This window comes from Dryobates pubescens, chromosome 15 (genome assembly GCF_014839835.1).
Source record: "Dryobates pubescens isolate bDryPub1 chromosome 15, bDryPub1.pri, whole genome shotgun sequence".
In the NCBI taxonomy this organism is placed as follows: domain Eukaryota; kingdom Metazoa; phylum Chordata; class Aves; order Piciformes; family Picidae; genus Dryobates; species Dryobates pubescens.
Genome location: NC_071626.1, coordinates 21,552,828 through 21,572,076, shown reverse-complemented (window position 1 = coordinate 21,572,076; position 19,249 = coordinate 21,552,828). Strand labels below are relative to the sequence as shown.

Genomic DNA, 19,249 nt, shown 5'->3' with positions numbered 1-19,249 from the left:
CAAAATTACAGTGAACATTAAAGGCATTTAGCCCAATCAGAAGCTGCTGCTATTGTAAATGTAAAGGGTATGTTTTAAGAGCAATTTTTCCTGTTCCCTTGGAAGAATGCTAGGAAATTTTGTTCAATACAAATGAAAATTTCAGTGTAACACACTTACAATTTTGCAGTGTCAGATCATAAATATTAGACTATTGTTCTCAGTAATTAATCATCATTTCGAAAGTGGCTTCAGATGAAATTATTAACTGAACTTTTGAAATGCCCTAAAAGTCCCCATCTTTACAAATTAGTTCTAAATGTGGTAGGGCCAGAGTCAGTAGCCATTACTTATTCAGGGAAGCATTTGCTCACACAAGAAGTCCTATTAGCTTAATAAAATAATGGAGAACATGCCACTTTGGAAATCAGAGCAGTGGGTTGTTGCACTCCTAGTGATGTTGCTTTATTGAGTGATCCTCCAGAGCAGCTGCTACTGCAGAACATCATTAGTAGTACCAGACATGAACAAAGAGTGATGCGGGTCCGAGACTGCAACCATCTTTGTCCAACAGGGGAATGTTACGGTAACCTGTAAAGAAAATCACTTCATTAGTGTATTAATCACAAATGAAGATATTGTGATGAGCTGGTTTTATGATCTACTTGCAAATACAGCACAATTTGTGATTCTCTAAATTACTTTAAAATAAACTGAAATTATAGAGAACTCAGCTCCCATTTCTGCTGATTGGTTTTTTTCCTTTTTGTCTGCACATTCAGTATTTCAGATCTGGCATTTTTGGACACAGAGTGAAAAGCTTGAGTGTTTTTCAGGATGTGGTGGGGGTTTAAATTGATGACTTTTAGCCCAGTGGTATTTAAACATGGGCAAGCATACAGTTTAACATCCAGAGAGATTTTGTGCTGCATGCTTTGTTCTCACAGCAAATGAAATCACTTGTGAATCAACCCTGACAGTGCTTCGGAGAAGGATGGTGTTACAGCAGCAATGCACTGCCCAGCTGAGGCAGAAAAACCATGTGCTGTAAGACCTTCTACCAAGGCAACTTAAGACTGTTAGGAATCTTCTTTTGCACAAGAGTGATTCCCAGTATCAGAGGTAAGGCATGCCTCAGAAATGTCATGTTCATTTGGTTGCTGAAGCATTTGGAAAACATATGGGTCTCAACTTCAAACTTAATTAACTCACCCGCTCAAAAACCAAAACAATCCCCTCTCCAAAGCCCCAAATGTTGTATTGCTTTATATAGCAGTAAAGGTCCACCATTTCATCATGATAAACAATGCTACATTTGATTTATCAAAGTGTTCTATATTTTATCCCTCTCTATATATAACTGCAGTTGTCTATTATGAATAGGTATCCACATTCAGAACTGCAATTGTCAGCATCTTTCTTTAGGTGTATCTCTATGTCTCTGCAGGTTTTGGACCCCTCATTTTGGGGAGCTTAGCTTTTTCTTGATTATTTTACATAACATGAAAGTTCCACTTGGCATCTAAGGTTCGTCTTCTGGGCAGCAGATACTAAAGCCAAGTCCAGGTAAAATGCATCTGAGAGCAACTTTTAGAGCATGCACACAGTACATGGAAGACATGGTTTATTTCCTATCCAGTGAGGCACTAAGACTCATTTCTAAAGGCTGTGTTCTAGCCCCTATCTGTGGATCATTTTCCAAAGTGTCATGAGAGCAGTAAAACTTCTTTTCTATTGAAATTGTTTCAGTTTGTATGGAATTATTAAGCACTCATTGATACAGTGATGATAGTAATAACTGAATTCCTCTCTATATTATTACACCACATGGAAGACTCAATGGGACAGGGATTGTCACCCAGGACCCCCTCCTCTTACTTTTTACCACCCAACTGGAGAATTATTCTCATTTTCAGCCCCTCTGAATATACCTACTTCATCATTGCATAAAATAAAATCAAATACTGCTACAAGTGGGCAGCAAGCTTTCTTCCTCACTGTAATCTACAGCTGAGATGGGAGGCTTCTGCTGGGAAAAGGCAGGCATTTGAATCCTTTTAAAAGAAAACGCAGGGGAGGGTGGCAATGGCACAACTTTGTCCCACTGCCTGTCAAAGGGAAAGGAAAAAAAAATGTAAGCACTGCTCAACTTTTGAAAGAAGCTTGGCCTCAGGGGACACCTTGGGGATATGGATCCTAGGGAAGGAGAGGCAGTCCTGAAGAGCAGATTAAAGCAATTGAAGCTGTGAACAGATTAGAGATTTAAATCCTAACTCTCTCTTCAGCATGGTTTAGACAGTTCTTTCCTAAGAAATCTAGACTGTTGGGAGTACCTTTGCAAGACACATTGGTTTTCCCTTTCACTATTTAGGAAGCTTTGGTACCTAATTCAAAACCATGGTTCAAGACCTGGAATCTGGAGGTCTCAATGTGAAGCACTGCAATAGTACTTGTTAGTCCATCTCAGCACCATTTTGCTTGTGCCTCTAGGCATCTTGATGACATCTTACACATTATTTTACTTTGTTGTTAAATGTGGGACAGGCTCATTTCTTTGGCATTTGTAGATACACTCATTTCCTAGCATTTTGACTTAGTCCACTCAAATTTTTTCCTGTGGAATCTACATGCTTTTAGTTTTCCAAAAGATAACTCCCCTATTTCTGCCCGAAATTACCCAGGCACCTTAGAGATACATTGAAAGATTCTATAAACAAACAACAACAAAGAGCCCAAATTGATGGTTTTACAAGCTTTAGTGTCTTCTATTATGCAAGCTTCTTACATAAACTTTAGTGTCTGCTATTTAAATCTGTCTCAGACATCATGAGTTGGCTGAGTTGTTTGGTTGTTGTTGTTGTGTTGTATTTTTTTTTCTCATTACTGTGAAATATATAAATAAAAGTAAAGTAAAAGCAGATAAGTATAAAAATTTATGTTGGAGATAAAAGCAAGTCTGCTTTGAGAGTAATGTCTTTGTTCTTGCGTAACTCCTCAACCTCAACTAAGAATCACAAACAGCTTTATGGCTTCAGAATCCGTACAGAAAAAGCCATTAAAAATCCTGTTAAGCTTAATAAAAAAGGCACAGTGCTCATTGCCAGCTCTAACATTTTGCATTCACGTCTTCATTCACTAATAGAAGCTGGTTGATTGTTTTGTCAGAAATAGCTTTGGAAAGTCAATACAGTAAACAGGCATTTCACAAAAGCTTTTCTCCTTGGCCTACTGACTTCTGTGTTTGCTCTGTGTGTGCAGGCTATTTTTCAGAGAAGATTCCATAACAATAAAAGAAACACTACCAAGAACAATGTCACAAATATTGTACTTAATTTGCATTCTTTGGTCTCAACTCTGAAAAGCTGCTGAGAGCGTACCTGGGGTTTTCTGGAGTTTGTTTGGTTTCAATTTGGCCTGTATTGGGGTTTGAGTCTGAGTGGAAAATGGACAAAACTGTTGTCTTTGTAGTAGTTCTGACTAATTTCTCTTACAGTTTCCCAATGTAATGAGTTAAAACACCAGCTGAGTAGTTTCTGACTAGAATGGACCACTGCAGTAGGAGTAATTGAGCGTCATTAATATTCTTTGATTTCTACACCATGTATTTGCCTTCAGAGACTAAATGAAATAAAACCAGAGTGTAGTATTTACCTATGGTTATAATGGTCTCCTTTAGGAAATAAATATAATGCTGTACTTTGCAAATCCACAGTAATGATAAAATCCTGGACTGCTGTAGATTTTTTGAGTTATTATACGTGGCTCACATGGAAATATTACCTCTGTTCAGGCTAAGCAGTGGTAAAGTGTATTGACCCAGGAACTCATTTGCAACCACAGATATCTCATCCTCGACACAGAAGCGTACCAATGCCAGTTCTGGAACTTGGATAGTAAAAGAGAAAGTTTCATTCCATCGAGGGCACAAAGCTAATGAAAAGAGAAAATTCACAGTATGAAAAGGCCATTTTATTTATTCTACTTAACATCTGAATTATTACCTACTATGACTAGTCGAAAATGGCAAAGATTTGTTCTTCTTCCCTAGATATCTGTGGCCATTCAAATAAATGACATGACTCCCACTGATTTCAGTGGTATATAGGTCATACCTTTGGTATAGTTTATGGAGTTAAAACTGCCAGAGGGAAGCTTTCAGAATGAAGCAAACAGAGAGAGCCTACAGTATGCAGGCCAGCCCCTTCTAAGGATTTCTCCTGTACTAGCTTTTATAATACAGTAAATCAAAAGCTTAAGAAAGTTGGTGTCATCTCACAGGAGAGAGCGAGAGGGGACAGTGCTAGCCAGGTTAAGAACCTCTGCTCAACTTAGATTCTGCTGGAGCCATACCAGTTTCATATTTTTTCCTAATGTTTCTCCTTTTACAATATAGGAAATGAGATATTAGCTAAATAAATGAGGGTGGTAAAGCAATCACTGGACTAAAAATAGAAAAAGGGGATGAGGACCAGGAGGTAGGGTGTTTTGTTTTGAGCAGTGTTCACAGAGAGAGAGAGAGAAAATCAGGGCAGATTTAAAACCTCAGCCATCTACAAAAAAGAAAAAGGAAAAACAGAAGACAGAGGCACAGCAGAAGGGAGATCACAGGGAACTTTGAGACATCAAGAAGGTCTATATGATAAAGGTAAAGGAATGCTAAAAGATAACTACAAAGAGTACACACCTCACCTGTCAAGCAATTAAGAGACTACTCCTACTAGAAAATTCACATGAGCTAAGTGACATTTCCAGGAAGAAAGGTCTTTAAATTCACTAATTAGAGTACTGGGTTTGGCTGGGATACAGTTAATTTTCTTCATATCAACCCATATCATAAAATCATAGAATGCACTGGGTTGGAAGGGATCTCTAGAGGTCATCTAGTTCAACCCCACTGCAGTAAGTAGGGACATTTCCAACTAGATCACGTTGCTCCTAGACTCATCAAGACTGACCTTGAGTGTCTCCGAGGATGGGGATTCCCATCACCTCCCTGGGCAACCTGTTCCAGTGTTCCACCACTCATATCAAAGAACTTCTTCCTAATGCCAAATCTAAATCTATCCTGCTCTACTTTAAAACTATTTCCCCTCATCCTATTGCTCTTGTAAACAGTTCCACCCCCCCCCAACATTCTTGTAGGCCATTTTCAGGAGGCCCACTATAAGGTCTCTCATCTCCAGGCTGAACAGCCCCAATTCTTTCAGCCTCTTTGGTGCTCCAGCCCTCCTCTCTACACTCCCATGAGGTCCATGTTCTTAACATGGTGTTATGTTTTGGATTTGTGACCAAAATAGTGTTGATAACACATCAGTGTTCATAACACTGAGCTATTGCTGAGCAGTGCTTACACAATGTCAGGGACTTTTCTCTTTATCACTCCTCAACCCCTTGCTCCCCACTCCAGTGAGCAGGCTGGAGGTACACCAGACGTGGCTGGGACAGCTGACCCCAACTGACCAAAGAGCTACTGAAGCCTTATAGCATCCTGCTCAGGATAAAATTACGGGGGAAAGAAGGAGGAAGGGAAGACAATCAGAATTACTGTGTCTGCCTTTCCAATAACCATTACACCTGATGGAGCCCTGCTTTCCTGGAGATTGCTGAACACCAGCCTGATGATGGGAAGTGGTGAATGCTTTGTTTCACTTTGCTTGCAAGTGCAGCTCTTGCATTATCTATTAAATTGTCTTTATCTCAGCAAAGAGTTCTCACTTTTGCACTTTTGAACCTCTCCTGGGGAGGAGTGAGTGAGTGCATGTGTGGGGCTGAGCAGTCCAGGGTGAGCCCTGAACAGTACATAAAGGCAATGCATTTCATCTTCCTCTAGAAAAGCTCTACTAACTAGAAGAGTTTTTGCTTCTTCAACCTATGAGTCTACAAAAAAGGGCACATAGTGTGAATTCCCACTACCAATTTTGTTCCAGAAGGTCCTAGTCTAGAGAGAAATTATTTCAGCCTCTGTAAGTACATAACAACTTCTTGGGATGAAAAAAGATCTAATTCTTCATAAAATATTATTATTATTATTCTTTGTTCCCAGTCAAGAGAATAAGACTGATGCTCACCATTGCTTTTTCTAACACTAGATCTTTTTTTTGCTTGATCTTCTGGCACACCGTAAATTTCTATCATCACTAAAGGGTCAGCTTTGTTAGTCTTCGACAGGTTACTGGGTGGTAACTGATGACCACTGATGAGCTGGAAATTTGAAGATGCAATATGTTGAAATAACTGTAAGAATGCACTTTACACAGTAGTCATACAGCAGTTACAGCAGCAAACTAATCTTCCATGAGAAAATAAGGAACATATACCAGCCATAAACTGTTACCAAAATGCATATTAAGCACAATGAAACTAAACTCATGGCAGCTCATTTTCAATTTAATTCATAGCTAACTTTGTAGAAACAGAGACTCACAGGATGGTTTGGGTTAGAAGGGACTATTAAAAGTCACCTAGTCCAACTGCTCTGCAGTAAGCAGGAACACCTCGAGTACTGTGTCCAGTTCTGGGCCCCTCAGTTTAGGAAGGATGTTGACTTGCTGGAACGAGTCCAGAGAAGGGCAACGAAGTTGGTGAGGGGTTTGGAACACAAGCCCTATGAGGAAAGACTGAGGGAGCTGGGATTGCTTAGCCTGGAGAAAAGGAGACTCAGGGGTGACCTTATCACTCTCTACAACTACCTGAAGGGAGGTTGTAGACAGACGGATGTTGGTCTCTTCTCCCAGGCAGCCAGTACTAGAACAAGAGGACACAGTCTCAGGCTGCACCAAGGGAGGTTTAGGTTGGATGTTAGGAAGAAGTTCTACACAGAGAGAGTGATTGCCCATTGGAATGGGCTGCCCGGGGAGGTGGTGGAGTCACCATCATTGGAGGTGTTCAGGAGAAGACTTGATGGGGTGCTTGGTGCCATGGGTTAGTTGTTTAGGTGGGTTGGATTGGTTCATGGGTTGGACGTGATGATCTTGAAGGTCTCTTCCAACCTGGTTTATTCTATTCTATTCTATTCTAACGTGTTCAACTAGATCAGCTAGCTCAGAGCCCTATCCAACCTGACCTTAAATGTTTACAGGGATGGGGCATCTGCCACCTCCCTGGGCAATCTGTTCCAGCGCTGCACCTCCCTCATCATAAAAATAATCATCTGAAGTCATGCTTTAAGTCATAATTTTCAGATGTAGGTTTTTATTCATTAACTAGCCATGAAAATGATTCGGCTACTGTGCAAAATACCAGTGTTAGAGGAATCAGTCTCATTGGTTTTGCATTTTCTGAGACCAAGCTCATGAATTCCTATTAAACCTGTGTCTAGTGAACCAGTGCTAACACCCACAGCGATATCAGCATTGTGATACAGGGTGTGTTAGCAGACTGCTTAATATCTGTTCCTTTTCTTTCAGGGTAATACATAAAAACTCGGCTTCCTGATGCTTTTCTCCTTGATTTATTTAGCTACCTGGAAATTTTGCTTCAGACTGCCCTGTAATCTGGCACTCAGATTGCTAAGAAGCATTTATGAGAGTCACAACTTTGTCTGCTTCTATCTGTTTTTCAGGACAGCTAGGGGAGAATAATCACCTGTACACTAATCTGCTTTTTTTCAGAAGTCAATGTATGGAGTGTATCAAGAGCTATAAAAGCCTGCAAGCCTAAGTGAAAGATAGGACTCTTATGATTCAGCTCTCAGGACTAAGCATCAAAACTCATGGTACAGAACCTTATTTCACTGTCAACCATCACAAAAATCAAACCCCACAGATTCCACCTTTTGCCTTAGTATTCTCTGTAACAGCTTGCTCCAAGAAAATTTCTAGCCTGAAACATTGAACAGTAGTGGCCTACCTTTACTAGAAAGCTTTGCAAAATGCAAGTGCTGATGGACTACACCCTTAGAACCAAACAAGATTCTTTGACATGCCCTGAATGTCATGAAAAAAAACTCAGTCATATTGGCCAAGTCCACTGCTAGACTCAGAGTCCTGTCCCTGGCAGGATGGGGAAAGAGTGAGCTCTTCTCAGCACACTATGACAAAAAGCTATAAACCTAATAAATTTTTGAGACCCAAAATAAAGCAGACATGCAGAGAGAGCAGCAAATAACATGGAAGGTTTCCATATGCAATACCTCTTGGTCTCTGCACCCCACAGTCAGCTGTAAAGATGCCATTGCTTCTTTGTATCCTGCACTGTCCCTACAGTCATCTTACTCTCTGTTCTCAGTCTAAAAACCTGCCTTTCTCTAGTCTAGCTTCTTCCAAATTCAGAAATTCCCTTCCTATTGTCAATAATTTTGCCTGTCTCCTGTGTTACAATTGGGGATTTTTTCCTTGCCTTAATCAATCCCAGCTTTATACAAACAAGGGCTAAAATAACTGAGGTATATGCATGTGTACTTGAAATCATCCAGTAATGTCTATTCATAATTGGTATGCTCACTGTTAGGACCCGAAAATGTTCTTGATTAGGTGCATCTACTATGTAAGTGTTTTATAATTGTTTTTAGCTAATGTTTTCTCTCCAGTATTTATTTCTCTGAAAGAAACAATATACCAATTTTACACTCATTTTATGCTAATTAAATAGCAGTTATGCAAGTAGTGTACTGTGAAATAGCACTTTTTCATTAGGAAAAAGGTAACTTTCCAACTAGTCACCAATTAGAAAACATCCACTTGACCTGAAAAGATGAGTTTTTCTAACCCATCCTTGTTAAATTACATGCATTTCTAATAGCATTAAGAAGTAAATCAGATTTTAATTGGGGGGAAGTAGGAATAATTCAAAGTCTCATTGATTCACAGTATCACAGTATCACCAAGGTTGGAAGAGACCTCAAAGATCATCGAGTCCAACCTGTCACCACAGACCTCATGACTAGACCATGGCACCAAGTGTCACATCTTGAACACCTCCAGGGATGGTGACTCCACCACCTCCCTGGGCAGCCCATTCCAATGACAAATGATTCTCTCAGTGAAGAACTTTCACCTCAAGTCTAAACTTCCCCTGGTGCAGCTTGAGACTGTGTCCTCTTGTTCTGGTGCTGGTTGCTAGAGAGAAGAAACCGACCCCTTCCTGGCTACAACTACCTTTCAGGTAGTTGTAGAGAGCAATGAGGTCTCCCCTGAGCCTCCTCTTCTCCAGGCTAAACAACCCCAGATCACTCAGCCTCTCCTCACAGGGCTGTGCTCAAGGCCTCTCCCCAGCCTTGTTGCCCTTCTCTGGACACATTCAAGTGTCTTGATGTCCTTCCTAAACTGAGGGGCCCAGAACTGGACACAGGACTTAAGGTATGCCCTAACCAATGCAGAGTAAAAGGGCACAATGACTTCATTCCCATTAAAACATATTCATAGAATCATAGAATCAATAAGGTTGGAAAAGACCTCAAAGATCATCAAGTCCAACCTATCACCCAAGACCTCATTACTACTAAACCATGGCACCAAGTGCCACGTCCCATCCCCTCTTGAACACCTCCAGGGACAGTGACTTTGTTTTATTGATTCATTTTGCTTTTAAATTTATTTATACCATTTTAGGATGATAAATAGTCTTTTTATGCATGCATAGGTTATATATAACTTAAAAGGAGCCTGAAGTTTTCTGTATCTTTGAACACTTCCATGTGTCAATTGACATTATAACAGTACATGTGGTACTTAAATAAATACTCAAATACTTAATACTTGCACACTTAAATAAATGCTTAAAGAAAGTAACACCAAAACTCTACACTCAGTTCTACAGAGTTCAGTCCCCACAACTGTAACTGAAAAGTCCCTTTGTCAGCTACACTTGTGACACAGTGTAAGTTATATTTATATTTCTGTACACAACTCTGTGAAAAATGATGTATTTTTACAAAGTCTTATCACTTCTGAACATCTACATATTTTTAGCAAACATAAGTGAGCTACAGATGGCAACCATTAACCAACATTAACCACAGCAGTAGCTGCGATTTGCGAATTCTAACACGTTCAAAAAAACTCCAATATTAAACTTTCCAACAACTAGGAATGGAGATAAAACCTATAACAGATAACAAATAGGTCTTCATCATGTTTGCTTTCCCATTTTATGGAACAAAGCAGCTATCAACTAAGCTTACCTTTATTGACAGAGATACTGGTTGACTGTATCTTCCCACATCGCGGGGGGTAAACGTTGAATTCTTATTCCTCAAGAATTCTGGTTTCAAAATATAGCCACAACCACCATTGTCTAGGAATTTTCCATTGTACAAGTCCATATGTAGTCCTCCTGTCTGGAAGTTTAAGGCTACTGTAAAGTGAAAAAAAATAAATATTGATTTTATTGAATTAGAGCTGATACTATTTTATAAAACGACTCTGTGAAAATAACAGCAAAAAGCAAAGCAAATAAGATTAGGATAGGATAGGATAGGATAGGATAGGATAGGATAGGATAGGATAGGATAGGATAGGATGGGATAGGATGGGATGGGATAGGATAGGATAGGATAGGATAGGATAGGATAGGATAGGATAGGATAGGATAGGATAGGATAGGATAAGATAGACCAGGTTGGAAGAGACTTTCAAGATCATCGTGTCCAACTCATCATCCAACACCACCTAATCAACTAAACCATGGCACCAAGCACCCCATCAAGTCTCCTCCTGAGCACCTCCAGTGATGGTGACTCCACCACCTCCCGGGGCAGCCCATTCCAATGGCCAATCATTCTCTCTATGAAGAACTTCTTCCTAACCTCCAGCCTAAACCTCCCATGGCACAGCTTGAGACTGTGTCCTCTTGATCATTCAACTCATAGGCAAGATCTTGCCATTCCTTTTGAATATTGCACTATTTTATAATGGATGAATCATGCACAAAAGGTGTGCACTATTTAGAACTGTACTATGGTTTGAGAATTACACCATAGATCTTTTTTACAGTGCAGTGTGTAATGTGCTTTTCCTTTTCTTTCTAAATTAGACCTTGAAGAATAGGCTGAATCACGTTCCTGTTTCTCTGCAGCAGCAAGACCCTGCACCATGAATCTGCTTACAAAGTTCTAGTGCAGAAAGCAAAAACAAAGGATTGTAGCTAACCTTGATAGGTTCAGAATTCATCACAAAAGTTTGTCACACAGAGATCAAGAAGCTTTAGCTTAAGAGTTAGAACACTCAGTGGGAACACATGTAAATTTAAAGAAGCAGAATCCATTTTTAAAGTATTCTTAAATTTATGTGAAGAAACTCTCTTCAGGCTTAATCCTCCACTACTGGTGTTTATTGTTAATATACACCTGAAAGATTTTCGTTTCCTTGGCAGCTCAAAGCATTTTTGGTATGCTGCAGCCACAACAATAAAATAACACATTTCTCATCAACAGGATATTGTAATTCATGAGATAAAGTCAGCATTGAAATAGGCCTGTTTAATGAAATTTCCCTCTATTTCAGTACATTGGAGTTTCCTGCAGCATACCAAACAGAAAATGCACAATTCAAATCAGCAGAGTGATAATATGTCATATGTTAAGCTGCAAATGATAAAAAGTCATTTGCTTGATGGCTTGATAAAAATGAAGACTTCAAGCAGTACAAGTGACTCCTCATCATAATGCAGGAAGAGTTTACTTCTTCCTATGACATAATATATTCCTATGACATAATATATTCCTATGATATATTATATTACTACGATAGGATTAGAATAGAATAGAATAGAATAGACCAGGTTGGAAGAGACCTTTGAGATCATCACATCCAACTTATCATCCAACACCACCTAATCAACTAAACCATGCAACCAAGCACCCTATCCTGTCTCCTCCTAAACACCTCCAATGATGGTGACTCCACCACCTCCCCGGGCAGCCCATTCCAATGGGCAATCACTCTCTCTGTGTAGAATTTCTTCCTAACCTCCAGCCTAAACCTCCCCTGGTGCAGCTTAAGACTGTGTCCTCTTGTTCTGGTGCTGGTTGCCTGGGAGAAGAGACCAGCCCCCACCTGTCTACAATCTCCCTTCAGGTAGTTCTGGAGAGCAAGAAGGTCTGCCCTGAGCCTCCTCTTCTCCAATCTAAGCAATCCCTCACCAACTTTGTTACCCTTCTCTGGACACATTCCAGCAAGTCAACATCCTTCCTAAACTGATGATATGACATAATGGATTCCTATGACATTATATTCCTATGATACAAAGTAAATGTATTGAACAAACATTTGCCAGAACTCAGAAACCCTGTTATCACACGGAAAATGCATGAAATTTGGATCCCTTTCACTACAAAAAATGATTTATTTCTTTAACTGCTTTGATGATGCCTTAAGGTCTTTAGTAAATGTCACAAATAAGAACAGATTTCTGGAGTGAATCAGCTGGTACTACTGATCTGATAATGTTAGCATTATGCACATTTTCAGCAGAGTTACTTCAGAAGAACTCTAGCCTGGTCCCATGACCTCAATACCAATTAATGGCTGGAATACATCAAGTGCTCCTAAGGTGCATCCTCTTTGTCATCTGAAAGGAATCTCATCTCTGCAACATGAGCCAACATGCAAGATGTCAAAAGAGTTGGGAACCTTAACTAAAAGCAAACAAACAAACCAACAAACAGCCCCCCCCCCCAAACCCATCAGTAAAACACAACATGCACTCCTGCTTTGCACTAAATATTAATGTATATACAGGCATAGATTCTGTGCCAATGTGCAAAGGAACATTAACCTTATTTTACCTTTGACAACAGAAATTAAACTTCAGAATGTTCACATTGCCTGTTGCACACCATTGCCTTTGAGGTAAGTATTCTCTTGGTATAGTTTTGGCAGTGGTTCACCATTTGCTTTTTATGACTCAACAGATCATCCAGATACAGACTCAAATGTGGTACTATATGACCCTTGATGCATCTTAGTACATTAACTCAATGCTACAGAGCTGCAAGCCTGAGGCCCCTAGGTCCTAGGTCCTACAGATAGCCCAAGATCTCTCATTTCAGAGGTAATTCCTAGGCCATGCTTTCAGAATATGTGGGGTTTAAAATGCAACTGAAATTAGGCAAATTGAACAGCTTCAAATAGCAGCTTCCACATGATGAAACAAATTACATGATTGCACATAATGGGACTGGTGCTAAATTTGCCAAGCTTCATAGGCTACTAAGCAGGAAAATCTGATTTAACAACAGAAACAAGCAAAGGAGAACACATTTTATCGTATTAGGAGAATTACTTTTACAACACAAGGAAAGGGCAATGTTATTATGAGGTGATATCTTCAAACATCAATGCTATATTTTTTACTTAATTTGATTTTACCTTAGAATAAATTAAACCACACTGAGCAGTAGTTTTGATTTGCCTACTTATTTCCTGATATTGCAAGTTGTAACCTGACTAAAGTAAGTGAATGTGAAATTCTGAACTGCATTCTCTATTTTACAACTGGTTGCAAAGTTCATAGCTGCTGGAGGACTTCTAGAGCAACGCTTCATGGTGTAGTCTTGATGCAAATCACATTCAGAATAGAGTATTCAACACTAGGGTCATCTTGCAAAGCACCAAAGCTGCCCTGGCTCTGCCTGTTGGTCCCAGATGTAAATAACTTCATTTAGCAGCTACAAGTTAGAAATAGACTAGCTCCAAAAAGATGAAACAATCTATAATGCATAAAGAAATACAATAGGTGTATTTCATCCCAATGGGTGTATTTCATCCCAGTAGGTGTATTTCATCCCAGACCTGTGTATCACAAGCAGTTAACTGAAGTAAGTCCCACAACTCATTGCAGAACTGACCACAATCTAAGTGTTCAAATCCAGCATCTTCCAGAGCTACCAGTCAAGATATCACTGATTTTTCAGCAGAAAGCAAAAGCTTCTGAAAAATCAAAGTGAGCGCTGGGATACGTAGGTTTGTAAGTGACTCTGATTTCAAGGCAGCTGAGGAAAACTGAATGTCTTTTGTCTGTGATGCTGCCTCTCAATTAATGTTCCTATTGGGACTTTTCAATGCATATTTTTAATTTTTTTATTCTTTGTTTCCCCAATTCTCTTAGCTGTATTACAACCCTAAGGTTTAATATAATTCCTTACTTTAAAAGAGAAGATTTTAAAACAAATAGCACACATTTGTCAGCAACTGTCCTTAAAATGAGTTACTTAATTGCATTTTATATCATTTAAAATCCATCCCAAAATGTCTGAATTGTAAGCAATATCCAAAATGCTGTGTGAAAAAAGCACTTAGTGCCATGTTCATATCTCCATAATTTACCCCACTCATCTGAGTATAAAGAGATAGAGTAGATCACACTTTTGTTGCCTTTCTTTCAGCTTTTTTAGGTTGTCTATGTTCTTAAAATGTTTCTATGTTCTTAAAGTGGGCCACTCACCATGAACGCAATGCATCTTCTGTGCCTTAGATATCCATTTATATTTTGAACTGAATTCTACATACAAGAACTGAATTCTACTAAAAAAGACCACACTTAATGATCTGGAATATTTTGCCAATGGTTATGAGGTGATCTACGTGAGTGGATTTGAAGACACTGCACTCATTCCACATAAACGCTCCCAGCTGGGTGTTCACAGCCTATCCTTTCACATGCAGGTCACAGCTGCACCTAATCCATCACTGCCCAAATGTACAGAAGTATTTTCAGAAGTCCTTTCTTGATAGGTATTCCATATTGCTTTTTTCAAAGGGATGTAGATGGCTTTTAAAAATTTCATCCAAACCCTGATTAAAGGGCATGCTGAGGATGAGCTGACTCAAAATGTGGATGAAAAGGGAGAATATTCACAATATTAGACTGAAGCCAGCTGAAGATATCTGAAGGAAGGCTACACTGTAAATTGTCAGCTGTTTTATTTACCAGGAAGTAAGGCATTCATTTAGCAGTAGTAACATACAGAGCAGGAGGATCTGCAATAAACAAATTCCATTGACCTGAAATATGAGAATACCTTCATCACTGGAATTATAAAAATAACTTTAATTTCTAAGCCCTGTGCAAACATCATTATCAGAATATCCTCTAGTAGAAATAATATTTCCCTTTTAGTGTATTGAAAATATTATTCAATCTACAGTACAAACAAGAGGAATCCAGTGTGTACTAGAATTCACTGTAAAACCTTCTCACTGACAGCAGATACAAGGAAGATAATATGTTCTGTTACCAAGTGCTCAGACCATGTAACCTGGAAAACTGGTGGAACACAGTGGTTTTTGAATACCTTTATCTTCTATCTTCTAGTACCTTAAGGGAGCCTACAAGAAGGATGGAGAGAAGCTGATTACGAAAGTCTGTAATGATAGGACAAGGGGCAATGGCTTCAAACGAGAAAAAAGCACATTTAGATTGGATATTAGGAACAGATTCTTTACTATGAGGGTGGTGGAACACTGGGACAGGTTGCCCAGGAAGGTGGTTGTGGCCCCATTTTTGGAGATATTCAAAGTGGAGCTCTTTGGGGCACTTGGTGCCATTGTTTAGTTGAATAGATAGTGTTGGACGATAGGTTGGACTCAATGATCTCAAAGGTCTTTTCCAACCTTGTTTGTTCTATTCTATTCTATTCTATTCTATTCTATTCTATTCTATTCTATTCTATTCTATTCTATTCTATTCTATTCTATTCTATTCTATTCTTTTCTTTTCTACAAGGCTCTGGGCAATCTGATCTAGTTGAGAATGCCCCTGCTTACTGCTGAATGGGTTGAACTAGATGACTTTCTGAGGTCACTTCCAACCACACTACTCTATGATTCTATCTGAGAAACTTCAAAGACTTCCAGCATTATTAAGACTCTGGACCAAACTACAGGAGCCTCCTCAGATTGCTCTGAGCCTGAGCATTACTTCCATTCTGGTCCTGTCTTGAACGAGTGTCTCTGATCCCTACTACCATTTCTGGATGCTTGTTAAATTTAGCCTTGTGGATAAACTGTCCAAAATCAGCCCTTTAAGTGTTCTCAGCATCCCCTTTGCCTTGGACTTTATGAGGTCTTTTTGATCCTTATGCAGTTTTAGCCCTCTTGCGAAGCCAACTTTATGAACAAGGATTTATATCTACCAGGGAAAAAAAGAGTACAGACTGAAATATTTTCTTACAACACACACAGTATAAATTTTGACATGCAAACTGCCCCTCATCTGGTTTTCTGACCACAAAATTTGCTCAAATGGTATGTATATTTTTTCCTTTCCTTGCATAATAAAATGGAGCTTTAGGTATTCAGACTCCAAATTTTATTAATCTTACAACTTCTGGCTTTGCTTATTACTGATGCATTTTGAAATGGATGCTCTTGTTCTACAGAAACTTCATTCATGAATGACTTACAACATAAGACATTCTACCATAGTAAGAGGGACTACTGTTCTGAGAATGCAGCAGCATGCATAATTCTCTGCCACATCATACTCGGCATGTGCAGTCAGCCTGTCCTTATTGTCTTTGAGCCAGTTCAGTACTATCATTAGATATTTCAAGAACTAAGTCATTCTAATGTTCATAAATGCTGACAGTGTTCCTACTTAATCACAAGTAGCTCATCCATTGTCCAAGCATATCTGCAACTGGTTGCAATCAGGGAACCTCTCTTGTTAGGATTTCAAGGGAAAATTACCTAAAACATTTCTGATAAACTATCAGATCTAAAATCTAAATTGATTTTTTTTGTCCTATTTAATTAATGTCTCATCCTGAAAGTAACATTTCTAAGTCTGAACCTCTTTTGGTTGTCATTTCACTTATTTCACATGTGAAAGTCATACTTTTCCAAAAGATCTTTCAATATTTTCTTGCTTTGTGTTTCTTGACAGAAGAGTGTGTATTATCTGTTTCTCTTTCCTGTTTTAATCTGGGTCTCTAACACTGGGTTTAGAACAAGGGTAGCAAGGAGTTCAGAGACAATTGTGTCCCTGAAATTTTTTCTTTCTTTAAAATTGACTAGATTTCAGATAAATTATTTAGCATTCTGTGAGCTGTCTGCAGTGAAAATATGAAAGAGAAAAAGAAATTCCTTTGCTTTCAAGTGAAGCTGCAGTATCTATTACACACACCACAAAAATCTGCCTAACAAGAAATAGGCTTCAGAGTTGCAACAAAAGCTTTGTCATACACCTGGCAGTTAGAGAGACTCCTGCAAGAGAGACATGAAACCTTTATTCAGAACCCCTCCCAGCCCTTGGAGCCATTCCAGAGGAAAAGTGAGAGTATTTAGGCAACTTCATGTATCAGAGTGAATCTGTCCCACCTAACTTGTAGATGTCTGCAGACGACTTAGCTGCCCCACTGCAGCTACTAAGGATCTAAGCAATGAAGTTTAAGGGACAGCATAGCCGATAATGAGTCCATACTTCAAATATTAGATTAATTATGGAAGACCTAATTGCAGACCAGTAGTCTGCAGTTGTCCCACTGGGCTGTGCACTCATGGGAACAAACAGTAAAAAGTGAAGCAACCCCTTTTTCAGGTTCTGTAAAACATGATGGCTATGTGGCCTATTACAGCTATGGATATTTTCCCAACTTCTACACACATCCTTTTTCGGCACCTTGTTTTACAACACACTATTCAAAAGTATTCAGTAAGACTTATGTCAGTTGTACTTCCTAAAGATGACATTTTGGACTGCTAAAACCATATTAGGAAGACAGTAATAATATAGGTCAGAACCCTTGTGCCTTTTCTGCAGCTGACCTATGATGACTAGTCCTGTTCTTGAAACCACAAGAGGGACTAGTCAACCAAGAGACACTTCTCTGTGCCTTCTTTTGCTCGGCTTGAGAGCTGGCAGGAGATATTTCCTGTCTTTCTTACAGTGCAATCTCCATGAGTCAGCAATGGGACCAGGCCACAGCAAGCCCAAAGAAAGAATGAGCTCTAGGGTGGAAGGATGGCTGTACAGAACAGCCCAGGCGTGGTTTTACCAGGAGGTATATGACGTGACAGACTTATCTCCTGCATTTGAGCAGAAGAGCTGGTTTAGTATGGGGCAAAATCTGGATCCTGTTTTGGAAAGATAGCTAAAGATTTGGTTAATAACTGGACACTAACTATTAGGCTTTGAGACACAGAATGAACAAAGATTAAATGCTCTGATCTGTCTTTTCCATATCATAGGCAATACTTAAGAGTTAAGTTACCTGCAAGGTTTTAATGGTCACAGTGGTACACTAAGCACCATGTGCACTAAGTACACTGAGAAAACTTTGAAGTGTTCTAATAACCTCACTGAAAAGTAAAAACCACATCACATTAGCTGTTGAAAAAAAAAGTCATGTTATAGAAAATGCTTGCTTTACACTTTTGCTGTTATAGACATTTCCAGTAAAAATAATAACCAAGAGTATAAAATTACCATTCTGAAAAACTAGTTACATCTACAAGAGGAAGGTAGTATCCCCCATCTTTAACAAAAGAGCCTGTGTTTTCCCTTAAATTCCATTTATTTTATACATTTCTTTACTACATTTGACACTCCATCTCATATTTTGAAATGTAGTGTTCAGTGAGATTGCAAGAATATTTAAACTTCCTACCATCAAACATAATCTGTTTAGTTTTAAATATATATATATATATATATATATATAAAGAAGTCAGTCCTGTTGCCTCCCATTTTTCCAGTGAGAGCAGAAAATACAGTTTCACAGAAAACATACAACAGAAAACACCAAAGTAAATTAGTGATCCTGATCCCTCTCCTAATGACACTTTCCAAAGTCTGCCTCTAAGTTTTCACTCACTTACAACCCAAGCAAGGTCAGATCTGATGGTCATTTGAAGCTGCACAGGCAAAGCATACCAAGATCTAGATAAATGGGTTTCTTTTCCCTAGGTGGCTTCAAAATGCTAAAATCACAACTAGTTAGAGAATTCTTTATCACTCATCTTTTTATGCATCATTTTTTGTCACGCAGGGTTTAGCTACAAACCAGATGTGACAAAATTGTCGAGCTGTATTTCAATGTCACAGGCCAAACCAAAACCTGCAACAAGAAACAAGCTATCATACAAGTAGTGGAGCCTTTGCAGTAGCACACGCATTTCGGAGTGCTTCAGAAAACATATGCTCTATGCAGTCTGTTCTAACCAAAATTCTGTACCCGCCATGCAACAGTTATCACATATAACTTATGACGTTTGGTCATTCGTGTAGATTGTTTTGATATGTGGATAATGATTTCTGCTCCATGCAAGGGACATATTCAAAAGGATATTTAGGTCTTATATTTTAATTTTCCCTGTGGTTTTCTTTCAGA

General features: G+C 39.0%; 1 protein-coding gene across 1 annotated transcript in view; it reads right to left on the bottom strand.

The window, feature by feature from the left end:
- Positions 1-479: 479 nt before the first annotated feature.
- PLCZ1 (phospholipase C zeta 1) overlaps positions 480-19,249 on the bottom strand; it is a 53,044-nt gene continuing 34,274 nt past the window's right edge. The window contains exons 10-13 of the mRNA XM_054167942.1: positions 10,100-10,272; positions 6,048-6,180; positions 3,760-3,909; positions 480-570 (exon numbers count right to left, since the gene is read on the bottom strand). Coding sequence (XP_054023917.1) covers positions 488-570; positions 3,760-3,909; positions 6,048-6,180; positions 10,100-10,272 — 539 coding nt within the window. The 3' untranslated portion in view covers positions 480-487. The remainder of the gene's footprint in view (positions 571-3,759; positions 3,910-6,047; positions 6,181-10,099; positions 10,273-19,249) is intronic.